The sequence below is a fragment of the Camelus dromedarius genome, chromosome 28, assembly GCF_036321535.1.
Source record: "Camelus dromedarius isolate mCamDro1 chromosome 28, mCamDro1.pat, whole genome shotgun sequence".
Taxonomy (NCBI): Eukaryota; Metazoa; Chordata; class Mammalia; order Artiodactyla; family Camelidae; genus Camelus; species Camelus dromedarius.
The window spans coordinates 18,631,820-18,650,293 of NC_087463.1; the positions used below are offsets into that span (position 1 = coordinate 18,631,820).

The following is an 18,474-nucleotide window of genomic DNA, read 5'->3' on the forward strand; positions in this document are numbered from 1 at the left end:
CCCGGCAGCACCTCAGAGAAGTGCCAGGTACTCCAGTGGTTTCCACGTCTTTCTCTTCATTTTTTAAAGTATGTTATTCATTCTCAGTTTGTTTCTGAAACATTACTGAGATAATTTACACTATTAGTGTAATGAAAGTTAAAATGTGGGGTGATTTTAGAGGATGAGTAAAAATTTAATGGTGTTTTCTTGCTTAGTTGTTTGTTCAGTTGAAAATATTTTAGCTGAAGATTTGAATTAAATTTATAGTAAGATTTATAGTAATCGTGAATGGCAGAAGCCAGCAGACGCCTGTGTAACATTCATCAAACTAAAATGTACATTTAAGTTGTGATGTCAGTTTTATCCAACAGCTTAGTTAGTATGTGTGTATTCTTCACTAGCTAGTGTTTGCACTTTTGATGAAGACAGCTGTTATCTATTAAAATATATTAATTTAGCAATAGAAAGTAATTCATAAATTGTACATAAATATAATAAAGGTAAAGAGATGGCTCAGTTTTCATCTAAAACAATTAGAAATTAAGCAGGAATCTGGGTTGGGTCAGTTCAATACCAGAATATATTTATAATCAGTCAGTTTAGTGAATGAGAAAAATCAGCCGAATCAGTCACTGGATTGACTGACTAAAAGTGCAATAAATTATTTAATACCCTACAAACAAACAATTATTCATTGTGAAAGTTATCAAATACCAGAAAATGTTTTTAACTTTGTGGGGGGGAAAGTTTGGTAATTTTGAAAATGGGGAATTTCCTTGAAGTTATTGTTTTCTCTTTGTTCTCATTAATTTTTTTGTGGTCAATTTCAAAATACTTGCACTGTATCACTGCAAAAAAAAAAATTCATTTTAAATGCTATAGCAAAAGTAAATCCTACATTCAGTGCCAGCGAGCAGAGGGACTGTGGCTGTGAGCCTGCAGCACCTCCCGAGTTCTTTGTCACCTGTGCCAAGTTTCAGTGACACATTTGTCAACTTGTGTTGCAGGAACCGACACAGACTCACAGAGCCCAGCCCCACACATGCCATTCTTCTAGAGATAGCATTAAACACGGATTAGCAGTATCGTATCTGAACGTCAATGAGGAAATTCTAGTGTGAGGAAATTCAGGACAGGTGTTACCTGTTCTGAGCGATTATGCTATTTGACTTCAATTTTACATCTTCTTAGGCAGATTCCCACCCAAATGTAAGGCATGAACTTATTGGAAAGTGAGGGAACACTGCATACCTATATATATGCATATATACATATGCCTTCATAGATTTCTAAAAATATAAAAATTTCAAGCCTTATTTGAAAGGTCTGTAGAAAAAGAGCTAGAGTTGGAATCAGAAGGCTGAGATTCAGTCTAGGCTTTGAAACTGGCTGTGCAATTGACATCATATTTTCATTGGTCTAACAGGAGTTACTAAGTTTACGGGGCAAGTAATTACGCAAGTTAGGTAAAACAGAGAGGCTGAAGGAATTTGGGAATGGCACTACAGACAGCAGATATTATTTTTTATGTTAAGTGTAGTTAATTGCACCTTAAACATAAAATTTAGACTATTTTTAAAAGTAAATGCATCTGGGATGACTAATTCTGTCCTTATTTACTTATTTCTTTATAAAGTCAACTGAAATCCTAACTTGGCATTAAAAGCCTTCTGATAGTTTGTCTTGACACAAATTTTAGTGTCAAAGTGAATGACTATTAGACAGGTCACTATAAAGAATTAGGTATAGAAATCTACATGTATTTTTCTGGCTCTGATCCCTTACTAACTTTTTTTCACACGCAGTAGAGAAATATTTTATTTATGTTATTAATTCTCTGTTTCTGAAACATTATGGAGATAATTTACAAAAAAAGATCTACCCGAGATTAATTAATGTAAAGACGATTTTAAATTGGTAGGAGGAAGAGGAAATGAATTTCTGAGTCACCCGAGCGAATCTGAAACTCAGTGATGACGCAAGAGAAAAAAATAGTGATACTTTAAAAAAAAAACTTAATAAGCCTTCTAGGAGTATTACAAATTTGCTTCCTTCTTCATTTCGTTTCCTCTTTCTAGCATTTCTCAAACAAGTAGCTTGCCTAGACTCTTGCACAGAGTAGTGAAGTTAAGCAGCAGCAGGCGGGGCAGGATGGGACACTGGGTATGGTGGGTTTCTGAAGCAGACCTAGGCTTGAGTTCCTGCATTATTACATTCAAACTCTGGGACCTTGTACAAGTTACTTAACGTCTCTGGGTGTCAGGACGTAACCTACACCATAAAGATCACAATAGTGACCTCATACAGATCCTGTGACTATTAAGTGAAGAGATGAGAAGATGTGTCAGAGTTTCAGGGACAAGGTTTCCTCAATTTACTATCTGGTCTTGATAAAATACAACTGGGTTGGTATTTCACATGGCAAATTTTGATACCAATTGCAATCACTTTCTTAGAAAGAAATGTTCATAGAAGACAGCCGTGCATTAGGGAGAGACGAGACCGGGAAGCCCTTCTGCGTGAGCTCAAGGCTGTCGAGCTACAGGACCAGGCTCAGCCGGGGCCTCTCCCAGTGGCTCCACAGCCACTGTCTTCCCGTAGGATGATGAGAGTCAGAGTCGTTTGATATATTTATGTATTTTGGTAATTGTAGGGTGTGTTGTAAGCCATTAGGAAAGCATAAGATACTGTCTGTTGGCCTGAACCAACAGGTACCCACACACATCTCGGGTGTGTCCAAGTATTTGGCTGCATGCGGAAACTTAGGTCATGGAAGGCGTGTCTGTCATTCATCTTCAGATGGTTGATAGGGTGTGGGTGTGTGTGTGTGTGTGTGGTGTGTATTTGCAGGTGCAACATACAGTCCTCATGCACGACCCTGGAGGCCACCCCCCCACCCATCTAGCTTCAATTTCCAGTCCTGCCCCTTATAGTTGAGTGGCCTGGTCACTTTTCAGATTCTCTCTAGACAGCAGTTTCTTCCTTTGTGAAACAGGAACAGCAATGCCTTCCTCATTTCTGTAAGGATTAACTGGTTAGTTCAGGTGGAATGTTTAAAGCAGCAACTGTTGTACAGTAAGAATTCAATACAGACTATTTATTGCTGTTGAGGTGATTATCATGATTATCATGTGGAGTGTCACTATTCATCATGTAACTGTTTCCTCTATCTTGGGACAGGCTACGTAATTTGCAGGATCCAGTGCAAAACGAAAATGCAGGCAGGGTCCCTTGTTTAATATTATTAAGACTTTCCAGACGTTGACAGCTGGGCATTGTATCGAGCATGGTACCCATTATGGGTGCACAGGTCCCAGAGTGTTGCTGCCCCTGCTCTGCTTCGTGCTGTTCAATGAAGAAAGAACGGAGAGGGAACCCCTTCCCTACAGGGTACAGCTTGTGATACTCTGCTGACATCACCCAAAATGTTGAGTCATCTTTTAGAGTTTTCTTTCCCCCTCACTTTCCTTCTAGATTGAAACAATGGAAGAACTTTATGTGGCCAACACCATCTTTGCCCTCAATTTCTTCAAGCACCTGGCAAATGCAAGCGCCACCCAGAATCTCTTCTTCTCCCCGTGGAGCATCTCATCCACCATGGCCATGGTCTACCTGGGTGCCAGGGGCAGCACAGCAGACCAGATGGCCAAAGTAAGTGTCTGTTAAAGCTCCGAATTAGAACCGGATGATTCCTAAACTGATCTGTAGAATTGCTCTGATTTTCTGCTTGTCGTATCTGGACTATAACAAGGTCAGCCATCATCACAAGCCATTACAACAAGAGTGCCTTAGATTCAAATCTATAAAACAGCCAAACCACGGAAGCCCTCAATGGTACACTTAGCAGAAGGCGTATTGGAGTTTCTTATCCTGCAAGGTTAGAAATAGTTAATAGTGACAACATGTTACATTTTGATAACATAATGTTCAGACTTTTCAAAGTATTTGCATGCTTTGTCTCTCGGTTTTAAGACAAGTGTCGTTTGACAGATGAGAGAGTGGCAGCGGGAACGAAACACCTTTCCCCGGGGTTTCACATGGTTTCCTCCTCCTCGTCCAGGCTCCTTCCATCGCTCTGCCACGGTGATGTGTTTGTTCCCCATTTATGGAAAGAATTCCTCCTAGTGGTTTTAAGAGAATGTCACCGAGAGGGAAAAAAAGTGTCCCAGAGCTGTGGTCTCTGCACTCTTGGAGACTTGAGAGGGCCTCAGCCAGTGTTCTCAGCCCTGTGAGGTCACGCCAACAAAATGGGGCCGGACGTGATGGCAGGTCTTCAAAGCCAAGGAGGACAAGGTGTGGGGCACCATCGGGAGGTATTTCTGTCAAGGCCACCGGCTTCCTTCCTTGGTGAATGGATACCAGCTCAGTCAGGGCACGCTTTCTCTGAGTCTGGGGCCATGAGAGTTCAGTGAACTACTTCACCTGTACTCTGCAATAGTCCTATGGTATAAATCCAGCACAATTAAAATGCACATGAGCCTGTATGTCCTGGGTCAGTGACCAGACAAGGCAATCATATAATTAAAATTCTTTCCTATTCCCATGCACGCAAACATGAAAACTGAATGCTTTAAGTACAGGTTCTGGTTCTCACGAGCATGGATTCTGCTTTCAGTCACACCAAAACGCCGCTGGCTACTTTCGAGTTTCCCACAAGAACTGTACCTGAGTGTGTGTATGTAGACAGATGATATATATAGCCTTCCAGGGACAGGGTGAACTACTTGAGACAGGCCTTGTTTGGAGTGGCTCACAGAGTGCTAGCCAATCTCATCGCAGGAGGAAAAGGGATGGGAGATCTACTCCCGGAGTTTGTGGCGGTTTAGACACCAACACTTAGAGCAAAACTCAGTTGCTCAACTCACTGATACCAGCAACATTTTGCAAAACTCCTTTCCCTTTATTTCTTTGCCTTGAAAGAATAAATGCAGTGGACTGCACTGAAAACTAGAAAACATCAGGGTCTTCATTTTTTAATGTAAAGGAATCAGAAGCAATATATTTTGAGGACAAATGCTAAATGAAGGGCTCTGCGTGCTTCAAGTGAGAAAGCTGACTTTGATACCAAAGGAAAGTTAACTTAGTTGTCACTCTGGGCACCACACAGCTTTTCTCTATCTGGAAAGCACTTTAAGCATTTTCTATAGTTTTCTTGTAACTCTGCTGCACGTGCGGATGTTAACGTTCGAAGGCGAATCTGGTTAATTCTCTCCTATGAAAAGAGGAGACACTCTCTGGCTTGGAGGCCGAAGCACGGACCCCGGGGACAGACCTGCGGAGTTTGAGTGGGGGCTTTGCCGCTTACTAGGGGTATGAGTGAAGCCATTTCAACTCTCTGAGTCTCAGTTTTCTCATGTTTAAAACGAGAATGAAAAAGCATAACCGGCAAGATCCTCATGCAGGTTGGAGGTGACAGGAGAGGCACCTGGTCGCAGTCACTGTTACAACAGTGGAGACGTTTTAGCACCCTCGCCAGGCACCTTTCTTCTCTGACTTACGAATTTACCCACAGAGCACAGAGTCCTGGGAGGCAGGTGCTGGGATGACCATAGTCATTTTACAGATGAGAAAATTAGGGCGAGACGAGGCCACGCAGGTGGGAATGGATAGAGCTGGTAAGGCTGTCGTGGAAAGACAGGGGTAGACAGAAGGGATAAACTCGCACGGAGCGTAGGCCACGTGCCACCAGCAGGGGGGTCTTCACCCAGCTCCCATCTTTCGGACACACCCACACACCTGCCCAGGTGAAGCTGCCCCTGTGGGCAGGGTGCCTGCCTTGCTGTTTTCTCCGTGGCCTCAGCACGGCCCAGGGTCACCTCACATCCCCCACTCCCGCAGGGACTTTTGCAGTGATTCAGGAAGGCTTTAGTGCTGGCCAGGAGACCCCCCGACTTAAGGGTCAATAAAAGGGAGGAAAAGCAGAGAAGCTGTTACAGGAAGTTGTCTCCCCTTACATGGGGGCAGTCGGACCACTTGTTTTCAGAGAGTATTAGGTACGACTTACAATGTATGCTCTGAAGAGCAGAGAAAGACCCCACGAGCCCTAACGCCTCTCCTTCCAGCCTAGAAACTGCCTGCCTGGCTGGACAAGTCCGCCTTTCCTTCTTTAGCAGAACCTCCACCAAAAGTCCATTTACCAGACAAGCTCCCCCTTACCTGAGGCCCCACAGGGATGCACTGCAGGGACCTAGGGGACCCAAAGAAGGTTGGAGGTGAGAGGGTAGGTGGCAGGGCCAGTCTGGGGGTGCTGAGACTGGCTGAGGCTATGGTGCTCCAGGAGGGGACCTGAGGCACCTTCCAGGGCCAGCCTTCATCTGTCAGCCTCACTGTTATCTGGACCTTCCACCTACAACATAGAGATTTGTATTGTCATCTGGCTTCTGCCATCTGCCCCCCACATGGACAGTGGTGTGGGGTTTCTTTATGTGTAAATAAGGTACGTGCAAATATTTTAGGTCACCCCCCGCTAATATTAAGTGATCTGTTTTTATGCTTAAGCTAACTTTGGCTTGTAGTTTTTGACAGATTAGAAGTGAATAATATATAAGGCCACTGAAAAGAGAAATACAAGGTCAGGAGTTAACCTTATTACTTCCTTCAAAATACTGACATGTTTTCAAGGTAACTTATGAGTTGGATGGTAATTTACATAATTTAATGGAGAGGTTATAAATCAACCCATAATAACAAATTGTTGTCAAAATGGCCAGTATATGAGTTATAGGCAGTATAAAATAACTCATGCTGTCTCCTACAAGGGGAATTTCAGTTGGCTGGCACTTACATATTACATATGAAAAATACCTACCTAAGCTTGCTGCCCAGACACCAAAGCAGGGAACTAGGCATACGACCGTTAATAGGTACCTGATAGCCACTGGCTCAAAAGTTAAGTAACTTAGCAGAAAAATGTCCCCATTTTCTAATTCTGATTGTAGGTGCTTCAGTTTAACAAAGTTGGAGTCCGTGAAGGCACCCCAATGACCCCAGAGAACGTCACCGGCAGTGAATCCATGCAGCAGATCCAGAAGGGTACCTACCCTGACGCTATTTTGCAGGTATCTGACTCATCCATCCCTATTTCTTTGGTGTTTTGTTTCCAGAATCTTCTTGTCTTAAAGTCACAATGCCAGACTGGAAAGGAACCTAGTAAAACTTCCCTCAGTCACAGAGAACAAAGACCCACAGTCCTTAAGCAAACATCCTAGTCACCCTGATAAGTCAGCACAGAGCCAGGGTAGAATCCTGACCTCCAGGCCAAGACTATTTCTAAATTCTACCACACCACTTGGCCATTAGCTGGGTGTGGATAATTTATTCTAGAACCAAGCATCTAGAAGTAGAGATGCTTTGACTACATATACAAGGAGGCAGATTTCCAGAGGGGAGAGGTTAAGGAGTGGAAAGCAATTGAGAAATGGAGATGGCCAGGCCTGGTGACAGCATGAGAGGTCACTGCCCCTCAGATGACCCTTCTCTCCCCTCCTCCTCTCTCTTCTCTATCATCTATCTATCTATCTATCTATCTATCTATCTATCTATCCAATCTACCTCAGGTAGTAATATCTCTTCTCAATCCTCCACCTCCTTGAACACCAGCTCCCCAGGTAAACCACAGGAGCATCACACAGATGCACTCTTATCGGTAACAACTCCCACAATCGCACTCCAGAGTCAGGTTATGGGGAGACACCTCTTGGGAACACTGGTGCTCCATCTGCCTGTCACCCAGGGATTCTGGACTCAGGAGCAGGAAGGACGTTTGGCCAGGTCTGAATGGACAGCTGGCCGTCCCTCTGCAGGGCTCTGACCTCTGCTTCACCCAGCCGCCGCCGCTGTCACTAAGCCCTGTGTCTGTCATCGTGCTCACAAATTTCAGTCTGGGGACTGGAATTCCCCTCACTTTCGTGGCTTTCTAAAAACCCAGATTTTCCACTGTACAGACTACCCCTTAATTATAAAATGGTATTTGTAGAAGTTACATGAACTTAAAAAAAATTTCTAAGGTAACATTTTATTATAAGAAAAATTGCTTAGAGACTTTGGAGTTTAGGAAACTATAAAAGGAACCTGACTTTCTTCTAGGATCTTGGTTCCTTCATGGTTAAATCCAATCCAGAGGCACAGTAAGATATGAAATAAGTGAAAAATGACCTGATTAGTTTTCATGTATCATATCCATATCAAATTATTTCCTCGGAGATTCCTCTGAAGCGCCAGAGGAAAAGCATCCTTTAATACAGCACTTTATGGATGTATTGAAAAAAAAACCCTTTGCTTAAGAAATACTGTGTTATACAATGAGAATCCCTCCTTTCTGTTTAAGGCACAAGCTGCAGGCACCATCCATTCATCCTTCCATTCTCTCAGCTCTGCAATCAACGCGTCCACAGGGGAGTATTTATTGGAAAGTGCCAATAAGCTGTTTGGAGAGAAGTCTGCAGGATTCAAGGAAGTAAGTGAAGACTGCGATTTAAATGACAGGGCCCCAGACTTGCAATGATGACACTTCCAAAGCTGTTCCTTATGATTGGCTCCCCAGTCTTGATAGAGAGCTTATAATTTACCATTACACTAAGGCTTGTTCAGTACAAATTCTATGTAACCCTTGGCACTTTTTTTTTTTTTTTTTTTTTTTTGCTTTAAAGGAATACATGCAACTCTCCAAGAAATATTATTCTACCGAACCCCAGGCAGTTGACTTCCTAGAATGTTCAGAAGAAGCCAGAAAAAAGATTAATTCTTGGGTCGAGACTCAAACCAAAGGTAAAACCAAGGACATATTTTCTGTTCTTCTTTCCAGTTAGATAACTCTGATCTAGTTTTTAAAAACCATCCTTGAACTGAGTCCTTATTCCCTTGAAAATCACCCAACCTTAGCTTTTGGGTTAATATAACCTCATTCTTGTTGAGCCGTGTAGTGTTTAAGTGAGAAAAAACAACTGAGGTCCGCTAATAGAAGACATATATTCAGTACTTAAATAATTTGATTTTGGTTATTACCTTAGAATATAAGAGGAGACACTTGTTTTCTAATATAGGAAATACAGCCTTGAAATAATTGTGACTCTGTGTCCACTGTGGACAAAAAACAAAGAATAAAAGGCTTGACTTTCAGCTGAGCGATGGGTGTGAGAATACTGGCAATGGACGAGGGGGATGATAAAATTATTTTAACCCCTTCTTCTATTTCACCATTCATAGTCAGTTTATTGTTGAGTTCCTGTTTCACCTCTTTGTGATTGTCTAAGCTCCTGCTACCATTGGAACTCACATTCCTGATTCTTAACTGACTCATCCAAGATCCCAGTAACAGTGGTGAAGCTGGAGTCCCCTCTTCTTCTGAGCTTTAGTCTAATTCTGGGATTCTTCAATTGGATGTTTAAAGAGTTTGATAACTTAATGCAAACCATCTCCCTCCCCCAGGTTTTTATTTACTTCTTACGTTTAAAACATTGTTTCAAGCAATAGTGTGGTGTCTTGTTTTCTTAGCTACAGTAATGCAAAAAAAAACCAAAACCAAAACAAAACAAAAAACACCTAAACTAAGTTCTATAGAATTAAAAAAATATTTTTGTTTCTCTGAAAATAGTTGATCTACTTTGGTTTTTCATTTTGAGATTTTTAAATTACTGCTCTGAAACACTGACACAACACTGACAAAAAGGAAGCAGAGAAAGAAAAGATTAACAGAAGTGAAAGTAAAACTGGATTGCAACATTACAGACGTGACAGTTTCCCTTTTTTGAGAACAGCAAGAAGTTATCTTCTCTTTGCGCATTTGTGCTGAAGAGCTGTAATTCAATCAGTTAAGTTGCCAAAATGCCTGGTTGCCATTTGTGTGCACTCTTTTACCAAATTTTATAATAATCTGAGAAAATTTTGTTTCGTTATGATCAAATACTAATTTTGTCACATGCATCACAAAGTTAAATAAAATCTTAGTAGATTTCCACAGCAACCAAAAATTTAAATTGCCTAGGGGATATACTGAATGGAGATACTGAATGAGTATACTGAAAACAGTGACCTTTTTATTCGAGTCCTATGTCTGTCAGCAGGAATGGAAGACGGCGGTCTTGCAGAGACAGAATTCTGACTACTTTATAAGCACCATGACCTTGGGAAGATTGCTAACCTCTTTCACCATGGTGTTCATTTATGCAAGATGACACTAGTAACAGTCACCTCCTAGAGTAGTTGTGAGGATTAAATAAAATAACGTATTTAGTGGTTGAAATACTGCAGAGCAGGCATTCACTATAAACGGCTGTTTCTTAAACCAACTTTTTTTTTTTAAAAAATGGCCACACTCAGATGTTACCATTTCTGGGCAGCGTCCCTGGCTCACTCTCTGTGTTGTCATAGCTCTCTGAATTTTTAAGTTCTCTTGTAGAACTTGTCACATGTTGTTTCCCAACTGATTTAATAATCGATAATCTCAGCCCCATCAGGACGATTCTCCCTTCTCATTTCATGAATCTGCTCTACTCCCAGGGTAGGTCTAGCATAACTTCCAAAAAACCTGTTTTTGAATGAATCAGTGGGTCAGACCCATAGACTCTCTGGAGCAGATCTGGAAGGAGCCCGAGTGACTTACTGTGGAAAGGCACCCTTACGCCCCTTAAGAGACTCATTTTCACTTCCATCGGAATTAAGTAACTTTATACAACTACAAAACTTTGAGAAAACAATATAAAAAGAAAACACAATTTTTTCCAAGTCTGATAGTAATTCTAAATCTTAACTGCATTCCTTCTCTTGGATTTTGCAAACCTGAGCAATTTGGCCTGAGGTTTACCTCTGATTTAAATAAATCAGGAGAAAAACTTGAACTTGAAGATCAGCATCTCTGCAGTTTGACAAATGTGGATGCTGAGTTTGATGGTGACTCAAAAGATTCAAGAAATCATAACTTCACAGTTCTTAATCATAAAACCTAAACATGTATCATATTTTCTGCAGGCAAAATCCCAAACTTGTTACCTGAAGGTTCTGTAGGTGTGGACACGAAGATGGTCCTGGTGAATGCTGTCTACTTCAAAGGAAAGTGGAAAACTCCATTTCAGAAGAAATTAAACAGGCTTTATCCTTTCCGTGTGAACTTGGTATGAGACAATGAGACAGATTTTCTTAATATACATTTTAGGGCCTTTGACAAGAGACAGAAAGAAAAATTAGGGACCACTCACTGACGCCCATTCATCTTTTGCTAGTTGTAAGTTATGCACGCTGGACAGTTTATTGACTCTTTCGAGCTACTGAATAGCACTCAGTAATTCCACATGAGTAGTGGTGAAAACCATGGGCTTTACAGTTACACAATCCTGGACTCACATGCAGGCTCTACCACCTACCAGCTATGATGTTACTCGCGGTCCACGCATTCCACCTTGTGATCTGTAAAACTATGGTAACAATAATACCCAACTCAAGAGGTGGTTGTAAGGATCCTGTGGGGTTTTGCAGTGTTCTTGGCCCCCAGTAGGCACTGAACAAACGTTCTAGTATTGCTATAATTGTAACTGTCCATCTTATTACTAATGGATATAATCTTGATAAAACTAAATAGGTCAGAGAAAGGGTATACAGGTATTATTTTCTGTTGATTTTTAAAAACATAGTTTTTCAGTATGAAAGCAGAACCCATTCACTTTTATGTCTGTCAACCTTTTGACCTTTTAGTATCACCTTTCACCTTTTACTGTTTAATAACTGCAGACTCAGAGCACACCAGTGCAGATGATGTTCTTGCACGAAAAGCTGAACATTGGATACATAGCAGACCTAAAGGTTCAGATTCTAGAACTCCCCTACGCTGGTGATGTCAGCATGTTCCTGCTGCTTCCAGATGAAATTGCTGAATTCTCCACTGGCTTGGAGCTGGTAAGGTGTTCCAGCTTCAATTGTTCCGAACTTTTGGAGCTAAACTGACCTTTGCACGTGTCTACACCTTAGGAAATGGTGTGCAACTTCTCACAGAAAGATATGAATTGGTTGAGAGTAACTGTGACATGTCTCAAACTTTCATTCAAAGCCTTAAACATATGTCATACAGGCTACCTTTCTTGCAAATCTTGACCAATCTGTTAAATTATGGTTACCGAGGGGAAACGGGGTGGGAAGGGATAAATTGGGCGTTCGAGATTTGCACATATTAACCAATGTATATAAAACAGATAAAAAACAAATTTCTTCTGTATAGCTTAGCAAACTATATTCAATATCTTACATTATCTTATATCTATAATGAAAGAGAATATGAAAACAAATGTATGTATATATGACTGAAACATTATGCTGTACACCAGAAATTGACACGTTGTAACTGACTACACTTCAATTAAAAATTTGCATATCACCCACAATATAGTAAAGTTAAAGTCACTGATTTTCAACGTTAGTCTTAGAAGTTGTTTTCCTTCTCTTTTAAGCACTCATTGATTTTGTTTTGTCTTTTGGATTTGCAGCTGGAAAGTGAAATAACCTACGACAAACTCAACAGGTGGATCAGCGAAGACACCATGGCCGGAGACGACGTGGAGGTGTACCTTCCCCAGTTCAAATTAGAAGAGCATTATGAACTCAAACCCATTCTGAAGAGCATGGGCATGGCTGATGCCTTCAGCAAGGGCCAAGCCAATTTCTTAGGGATGTCAGAAAAGGATGACCTGTTTCTGTCCGAAGTGTTCCATCAAGCCACTGTGGATGTTAACGAGGAGGGCACTGAAGCAGCTGCTGGCACCGGGGCCATTATGTCTGGGAGAACTGGCCATGGAGGCCCACAGTTTGTGGCAGACCATCCTTTCCTCTTCTTTATCATGCACAAGATAACCAAGAACATCCTCTTTTTCGGCAGATTTGCATCTCCTTAAGTTCAGAGGTTCTGTTTCTGCACAGGACTTTGTAATATGAGGTTAAACCTCAGAATTGCTACAACGGCCAAAACTTTAGAGATCTTTTCTACATATTTCTGTTTTTTATGAGCATTTTTTCTTACATACTGAGTATAAACACAGACATAGCTTGACAATTGTCAAATTATAACATTACCACTCTATTAATCACTTCGTCTCCTAAAATGGGAGGATGTTCCACTTAGATCTTCCTTACTCTTGACTTATTTTATAGCATTAACTTTTTTGGCATTATTTATTATTTTATATAACAGTTTTTTGTTATTGTTCACTGTCTACTGTAGCGGGTACCGTTACAGAAGCAGGTCATCACTTATTTTTCTTTCTAAGGAAATGGACTTATTTGTTCTTATAATGAAGGGTGACTAGGTGTCTTTCCATGCCTTTCTAGAATAAGAACCTAGAAGAAAGCACTGAACAACAGGCACATGTATGCTGTGTGCATTTTTAGCATTAGGTATCACACAGATGTGTCTGTAACTTACACAAGATTGCAAATATATGAAAAATAAATGTATTTTCACACAACCATTTGTCTGTTGCCATTCCATTAGGTCTTTCGATCATAAGACCTGTTTATCCTGATTCTCAGGAATCAGGCATCATGGCTCATTTGTGGGAAACATGAAGAAAACAGATAGAATAAAGGAGCCAGGGGAATAAACAATCCTCTTGCAAGGAGCCCCAGTGTTGGGGGTGGGGTGGAGTTGTGTGAAAAATGGATTAGAGCCACCTTCTCACAGCAGCAGAAGCTACAGCAACTCACAAGAACAGTCTGGGTCAGAGTCCTTTGCGGACGTCCGTGTTTAAACCTCAAGGACATCGAGAATACACATCAGGTCTAGCGGTCCAGACAGAATCAAGGCTATAATCACTGATCAGGGTGAGAGTTCAGAGTGGGTAGAGATGGACTGGGTGCAAGACAGAAGGGAAACATAAGATGGCTTCAAGTGTGTTTGCTTCAAATAGCACGGAATGCTTTTGAGCGGCTTAGAGGCAGAGAGCAACGTAATTTAAGCTGAGAGAACTAAGGGAGATCTGAGGTTCGGGGAGTGTGAGCTGGCTGCAGATTCTGGCTGGATCCTGCAAATGTATTCCAGGCATCATCCTCTCTGTGACGGAAGGCAGGGATGATGACCCTCCGGAGCATGGTGGCTAAAGAGGTAGCCTTGTCTCTCTGCATCCAAACCCCAGTTCTAACAGTTATGAGTCATCTAACCACCGGCCAGGACTGGTGCTTCTTCATGCTTCAGTCTTCTTTCAGTGTAAACTAGAGAAAACATGCTTTTCTCATAAAGTTGCTGTCATGGTGAAATGAATTCATACATAACAAGCAGTGAAAAGAAGGCTCAGCATACACAGTACTTCATTGCTAGTGATTATGATTACTATCTCTGCCAGCAATAAAACTGCCTCACTGTCAGCTGGTCGAACAGAGAATCCTAGAAAATTTTTCAGTTAATTTTTTTAAGGCTTGAATTGTGGTGTATTTCCTCCAAATCAGACATTCTTGACAATTAAGGGTTCTTCCTTGCATTTTCCTACTTACAATTAGATTCATTTTTAAAATGTACTTTAATAATTCATTCAGCAAGGCAGTAAGTAGTAACTTTCTGAACTGCTGTGAGTCCTAAGATAGTCATACTTTGCCGTCATTATTGAATTAGAGCACAGGTGTACAATTCTAGGTTCAAAGCATCCCTCAGCACTTTTTAAGGGTACAATTTTATTATTCTGGTACCAAAGTGGCAGATGAGAAAGTCGATATCCAGGTAATTCTTGCTTCTTGTAGTTTTAATAATCTTATTTTTGTTCTTGATGGTGTTCTTGATACTTCACTGTATTAAGAGCATTTTAAAACTGTTTTAAAATTTTATCTTGCTCATCAGTAGATGCTTGTCACCTGGAAACTTGTATCTTGCTTCAGTTCCGGACAGTCTCAGTCATTGCTACGGCCTGAATGTCTGGGTCCCTCCGACGTCTGTCTTGAAATCTCAATCCCCAATGTAATGCTATTTGCACGTGAGGTGTTTGGGAGGTAATTAGGGTTAGAACTGGTCATGAGGGTGAGTCCCCATGATGTAATTGGTGTCCTTATAAGGAAGTGAAGGGACCAGAGCTCTCAACCAAGTAAGCACACAAAAAGTAGGCAGCGTATGTGAACCAAGAAGAGAGCCTTCGCCAAGAAACCAGCCAGCCACGCTGGTGCCCTGACCTCAGACTTTCAGCCCCCAGAACTGCGAGAAAGAAACAATGTTTGCTGTTTAAACCACCCCGTCAGTGGTGTCCCGCAGCCCAAACTGAACAGACAACCATTATCACTCAGTTGTCTCTGCCCTATGGTATTTACTCTCTTCTTCGGGGTCCCTATTAGATCATATTGATGCACCTGGAGTTCTTCTTTCTGTTTTGGAAGTTTTTTTGAATACCTAATAAATTCATGCAGTCTGAACATCAAACATCATAAGAGACTAGCGCAGACACTCTCCCCCCAACCCCTGTTCCCCATTCATATGGTTCCTGTTCCTCCATCCCCATTAGTAACGTCTGTACATATTGCTAAACAGACAGATGGTAGGCCACAACTAACGACAGCAACACACAGAATTGTGCCAATACTATTCTATTATTAACTTAGGACACAACTACCTCTTTCTCTTTTTCTGCTCCCTTCAAACAGGCAACAAAATAATGCAGAACCAAAAGTTTACCAACATAGGTAATATATCTGTATATAAAGGTTTTATTTTATTTTTTTACTGAAGCAGAGTTGATTTACAATGTTGTGTTAGTTTCTGGTGTACAGCACAGTGATTCAGTTATATATATATATATATATATATATATATATATATATATATACTCTTTTTCATATGCTTTCTCATTGTAGGTTAAAGATTTTAATCAAGAGGTAAGTATGAATGGAATCAGAAGGTTTGTGGGACAAATGAGTAAAACTAAGTCTGTGCTTTTAGAGGGGATGAAACAATTTCTTGGCTGGTTCCCCAGAGTCTACATCGAAGCATCTGATGTAACACAGATAGCCAGAGCTGTGCGGTGACACAGCCCAAGTCACTGTCTGGTGAGCCACTGTCAGTCAGGTTGGCAGTCCCTCCTTCTGGAGCCTGCATGCGACACTTTCAGCTAATAACAATCTGGAAGCCTCCGTGGACAACAACCTCTGCCCAGCACATGTCAGGCAGGCTCCACGGAAGGTCCAGACACAAGGAGCACTGCCCAGCGAGCTCTGGAGCAACCCTCTGCTCTGGGTTCCACATCAGCATGCGAATACTACACTCCGAGCCAGTCTACCAGAATTGTGCACCCCACTCAGAGGGTGTAGGGCGCAACCATGAAAAGAATGACACAGCAAGTTAGCCCTGAGTTAGTAGAAGATTCAGCTCCCAGCAGACCTGGAACTTCAATATCCGCTAAGATACAATAGCTGTTAACTGGCCCTCCCACAGGTGCCGGGACAGTTGCAAGGTTGCCCAGCAAAGGTCCAACAATGGGTGATGGCCGAGTCCTGGGATGCCTGCCCCTTCCCCAAAGCAGCTGGAATAACCCTCCCACCTGTTAGCATATGAAGTTACCGAGCCCATAAAAACGAACCACCCCAGCTCTCTCCCCCCCACCCCGCCTTCTCTCTTGCCCGCCTGCACTCTGTCTCTGGAGCGTGTCAGTCTGCTTTTGCTTTACCCACCCCCAGGCCTCGTGGACTCTCTGGCCTCTGAGACGGCCTGGGCTCTGTCTATGGAGTACGTATCCCCCGGAATAAAACTGCCTTCACTGTACTGTGCCTCACTCTTGAATTCTTTCCTGTGTGAAGCCAACGACCTTCACTTGGCGGGGTGCGTCCCAGGGACTCGACTTAGACCTGGGACACAGCCATCCTCTTGTGCCCCATTTTCCCCGTGTCATGAAGAGGAAAATAGAAACCGCGTGAAGAATAACACACAGATGCGTTACAACAATCTCCCCTCCCTCAGTCCCCTCTGGACTGTCCTCCATTCCCATCTCTTCTCCGCTCCCGTCCTCATTCCTCCATGTACCTGCATCCCGTGACAGATGACGAAACCATTACCTGCTGTTTCCTCTGACTAAAAATAAGGAGGAACATTCACTGGGAGAAATAAAAGAGAACCAGAAAGTGACGAGCCAACATTTGACCCAGGAACTGTGTCTAAACCACGGACGCAGACCCCATGTCCCTGAGGCGGGGACAACAGACGTGGAACTAGCTGGAGTTATGCTTGGGGTTCCACGCCAACATCCAAGTAAGAAGAGCAGAAGCGTCTGCTGGATGCTTCACTTGGTACCTTATGAGAAAGTTTAACATTTTAACAGTAAACAGCTCACCGATAATCTCCATTTCATTGCCCGTTATTATTCCACTAATTTGAAGCTTTCTATTTTTGCTGGGAAAAAAAAGTCTGGCTGGGGAAAAACCACTAACTGCTGCCAGCTGGCAGACGAGAGAAGACATTAAGCCAGGGAAGTGGGAGCTACGATTTGTCAGAATTCAGGTCTCTACCTGCAGACAGACATGGAAAATGTGGGTAATGAAGTCATTCAAGCAAAACCTTGACTATCTTTCTGTCTTTTCATTTAAGCCTCTGGCCAAGATAAATTTGAAAGGAAGAGTGCATGGGCTTGTGCAAGTGAATCAGAGGGTGGGGATGAGAAAAGGGTGGTGCTAGAATTTAAAAAAAAATTAATTTCTATGGTTAAAAGTTACTCAGCCCAGCCACAGTCTCTTACTAAAGGAACCCACCGCCAGCTCTGCTCCAGTGGACGAAAACAAGGTATTGTAAGTATTTATTTGTTTAAAAAAGTTTTCTTTCTTTGTTGCAGTGCCTAGCTAAATAGCAAATGATCGAGACCCCTAGACAGAAATAACAGACACAGACCGTCCCCCAAGAGCTCTGTGCAAGTCTGAGCGATTTAGCCCTGAGCCAGTTTGTACTGGAAAGAGGGCTAAGCAGGAGAGAACATTCCTTTACAAAGATGTTAGAGAAACTGTTCTACTGTCAATTGTGAAACTATGATTGGAGTCACATTTCTGGATTTTGCCACCTCTGTATCTGTCAGCATAGGCAGAGTAATCGGACACTCTTAGAATTACTGAGCCAACACCCTTCAGAAGAGTGCACTTGGCAACGTGAATTTCACCCTATTATTATCATTACTATTATCTTTAATGTAGGAAATTGATGATTTGACTGTCTCCCCTTCACCTCCCCCACCTTCCAGTCTGGGCCCCCACTGCATGGGCCATTAGCTTTCTTCTCTTCCATGGAATAATCTAAGCTCCTAACTTTATACTAGATGCTCATCATAAAACACCCCGAACTGTGAATTCCCTCTGAAAGGGCTTTAGGGGAACAGAGAAGTGCTGGGGTTGGGGGACGTCATCCTCTGACACGCACAGCTCCATGAGCTAGGCAGTGTCATCAGTATCTTCGGGCAGTCGGGACGCCTTGAGTACCCTGTAATGGCAAAGTGGATGAGAATCCTTCCCACTTCCTCCTCCCTCTCTCCTTCCTCCTCCTGTTCATCCTCTTTCATTGCCCAA

The 18,474-nt window shown here is 42.2% G+C and overlaps 2 protein-coding genes and 1 long non-coding RNA gene across 3 annotated transcripts in view; 2 read left to right on the top strand and 1 right to left on the bottom strand.

The window, feature by feature from the left end:
* Positions 1 to 13,417, top strand: SERPINB2 (serpin family B member 2). The gene is made up of 8 exons (XM_010993458.3): positions 1 to 27; positions 3,457 to 3,633; positions 6,921 to 7,040; positions 8,309 to 8,437; positions 8,631 to 8,748; positions 10,948 to 11,090; positions 11,704 to 11,868; positions 12,453 to 13,417. Exons 2-8 carry the CDS (start codon positions 3,466 to 3,468, stop codon positions 12,855 to 12,857), a joined length of 1,248 nt encoding a protein of 415 aa, XP_010991760.1. The 5' UTR covers positions 1 to 27; positions 3,457 to 3,465; the 3' UTR covers positions 12,858 to 13,417.
* Positions 11,050 to 18,474, bottom strand: part of LOC135319533 (uncharacterized) — a 24,901-nt gene continuing 17,476 nt past the window's right edge. The window contains exon 4 of the long non-coding RNA XR_010378200.1: positions 11,050 to 11,134. This is a non-coding gene — a long non-coding RNA (uncharacterized LOC135319533). The remainder of the gene's footprint in view (positions 11,135 to 18,474) is intronic.
* The window catches only part of SERPINB10 (serpin family B member 10), a 14,626-nt gene continuing 13,815 nt past the window's right edge, over positions 17,664 to 18,474 (top strand). Inside the window, exon 1 of the mRNA XM_010993465.3 lies at positions 17,664 to 17,704. The gene's annotated coding sequence lies outside the window, so the exon portion shown is untranslated. The remainder of the gene's footprint in view (positions 17,705 to 18,474) is intronic.

Excerpts from the sequence above, each read along its gene's own strand:
- SERPINB2 (XM_010993458.3), top strand. The coding sequence starts at position 3,466 with ATGGAAGAACTTTATGTGGCCAACACCATCTTTGCCCTCAATTTCTTC. Across the intron at positions 3,634-6,920 it reads CAGCAGACCAGATGGCCAAA|GTGCTTCAGTTTAACAAAGT; the intron begins GTAAGTGTCTGT and ends TTCTGATTGTAG. Across the intron at positions 8,438-8,630 it reads AGTCTGCAGGATTCAAGGAA|GAATACATGCAACTCTCCAA; the intron begins GTAAGTGAAGAC and ends TTTGCTTTAAAG.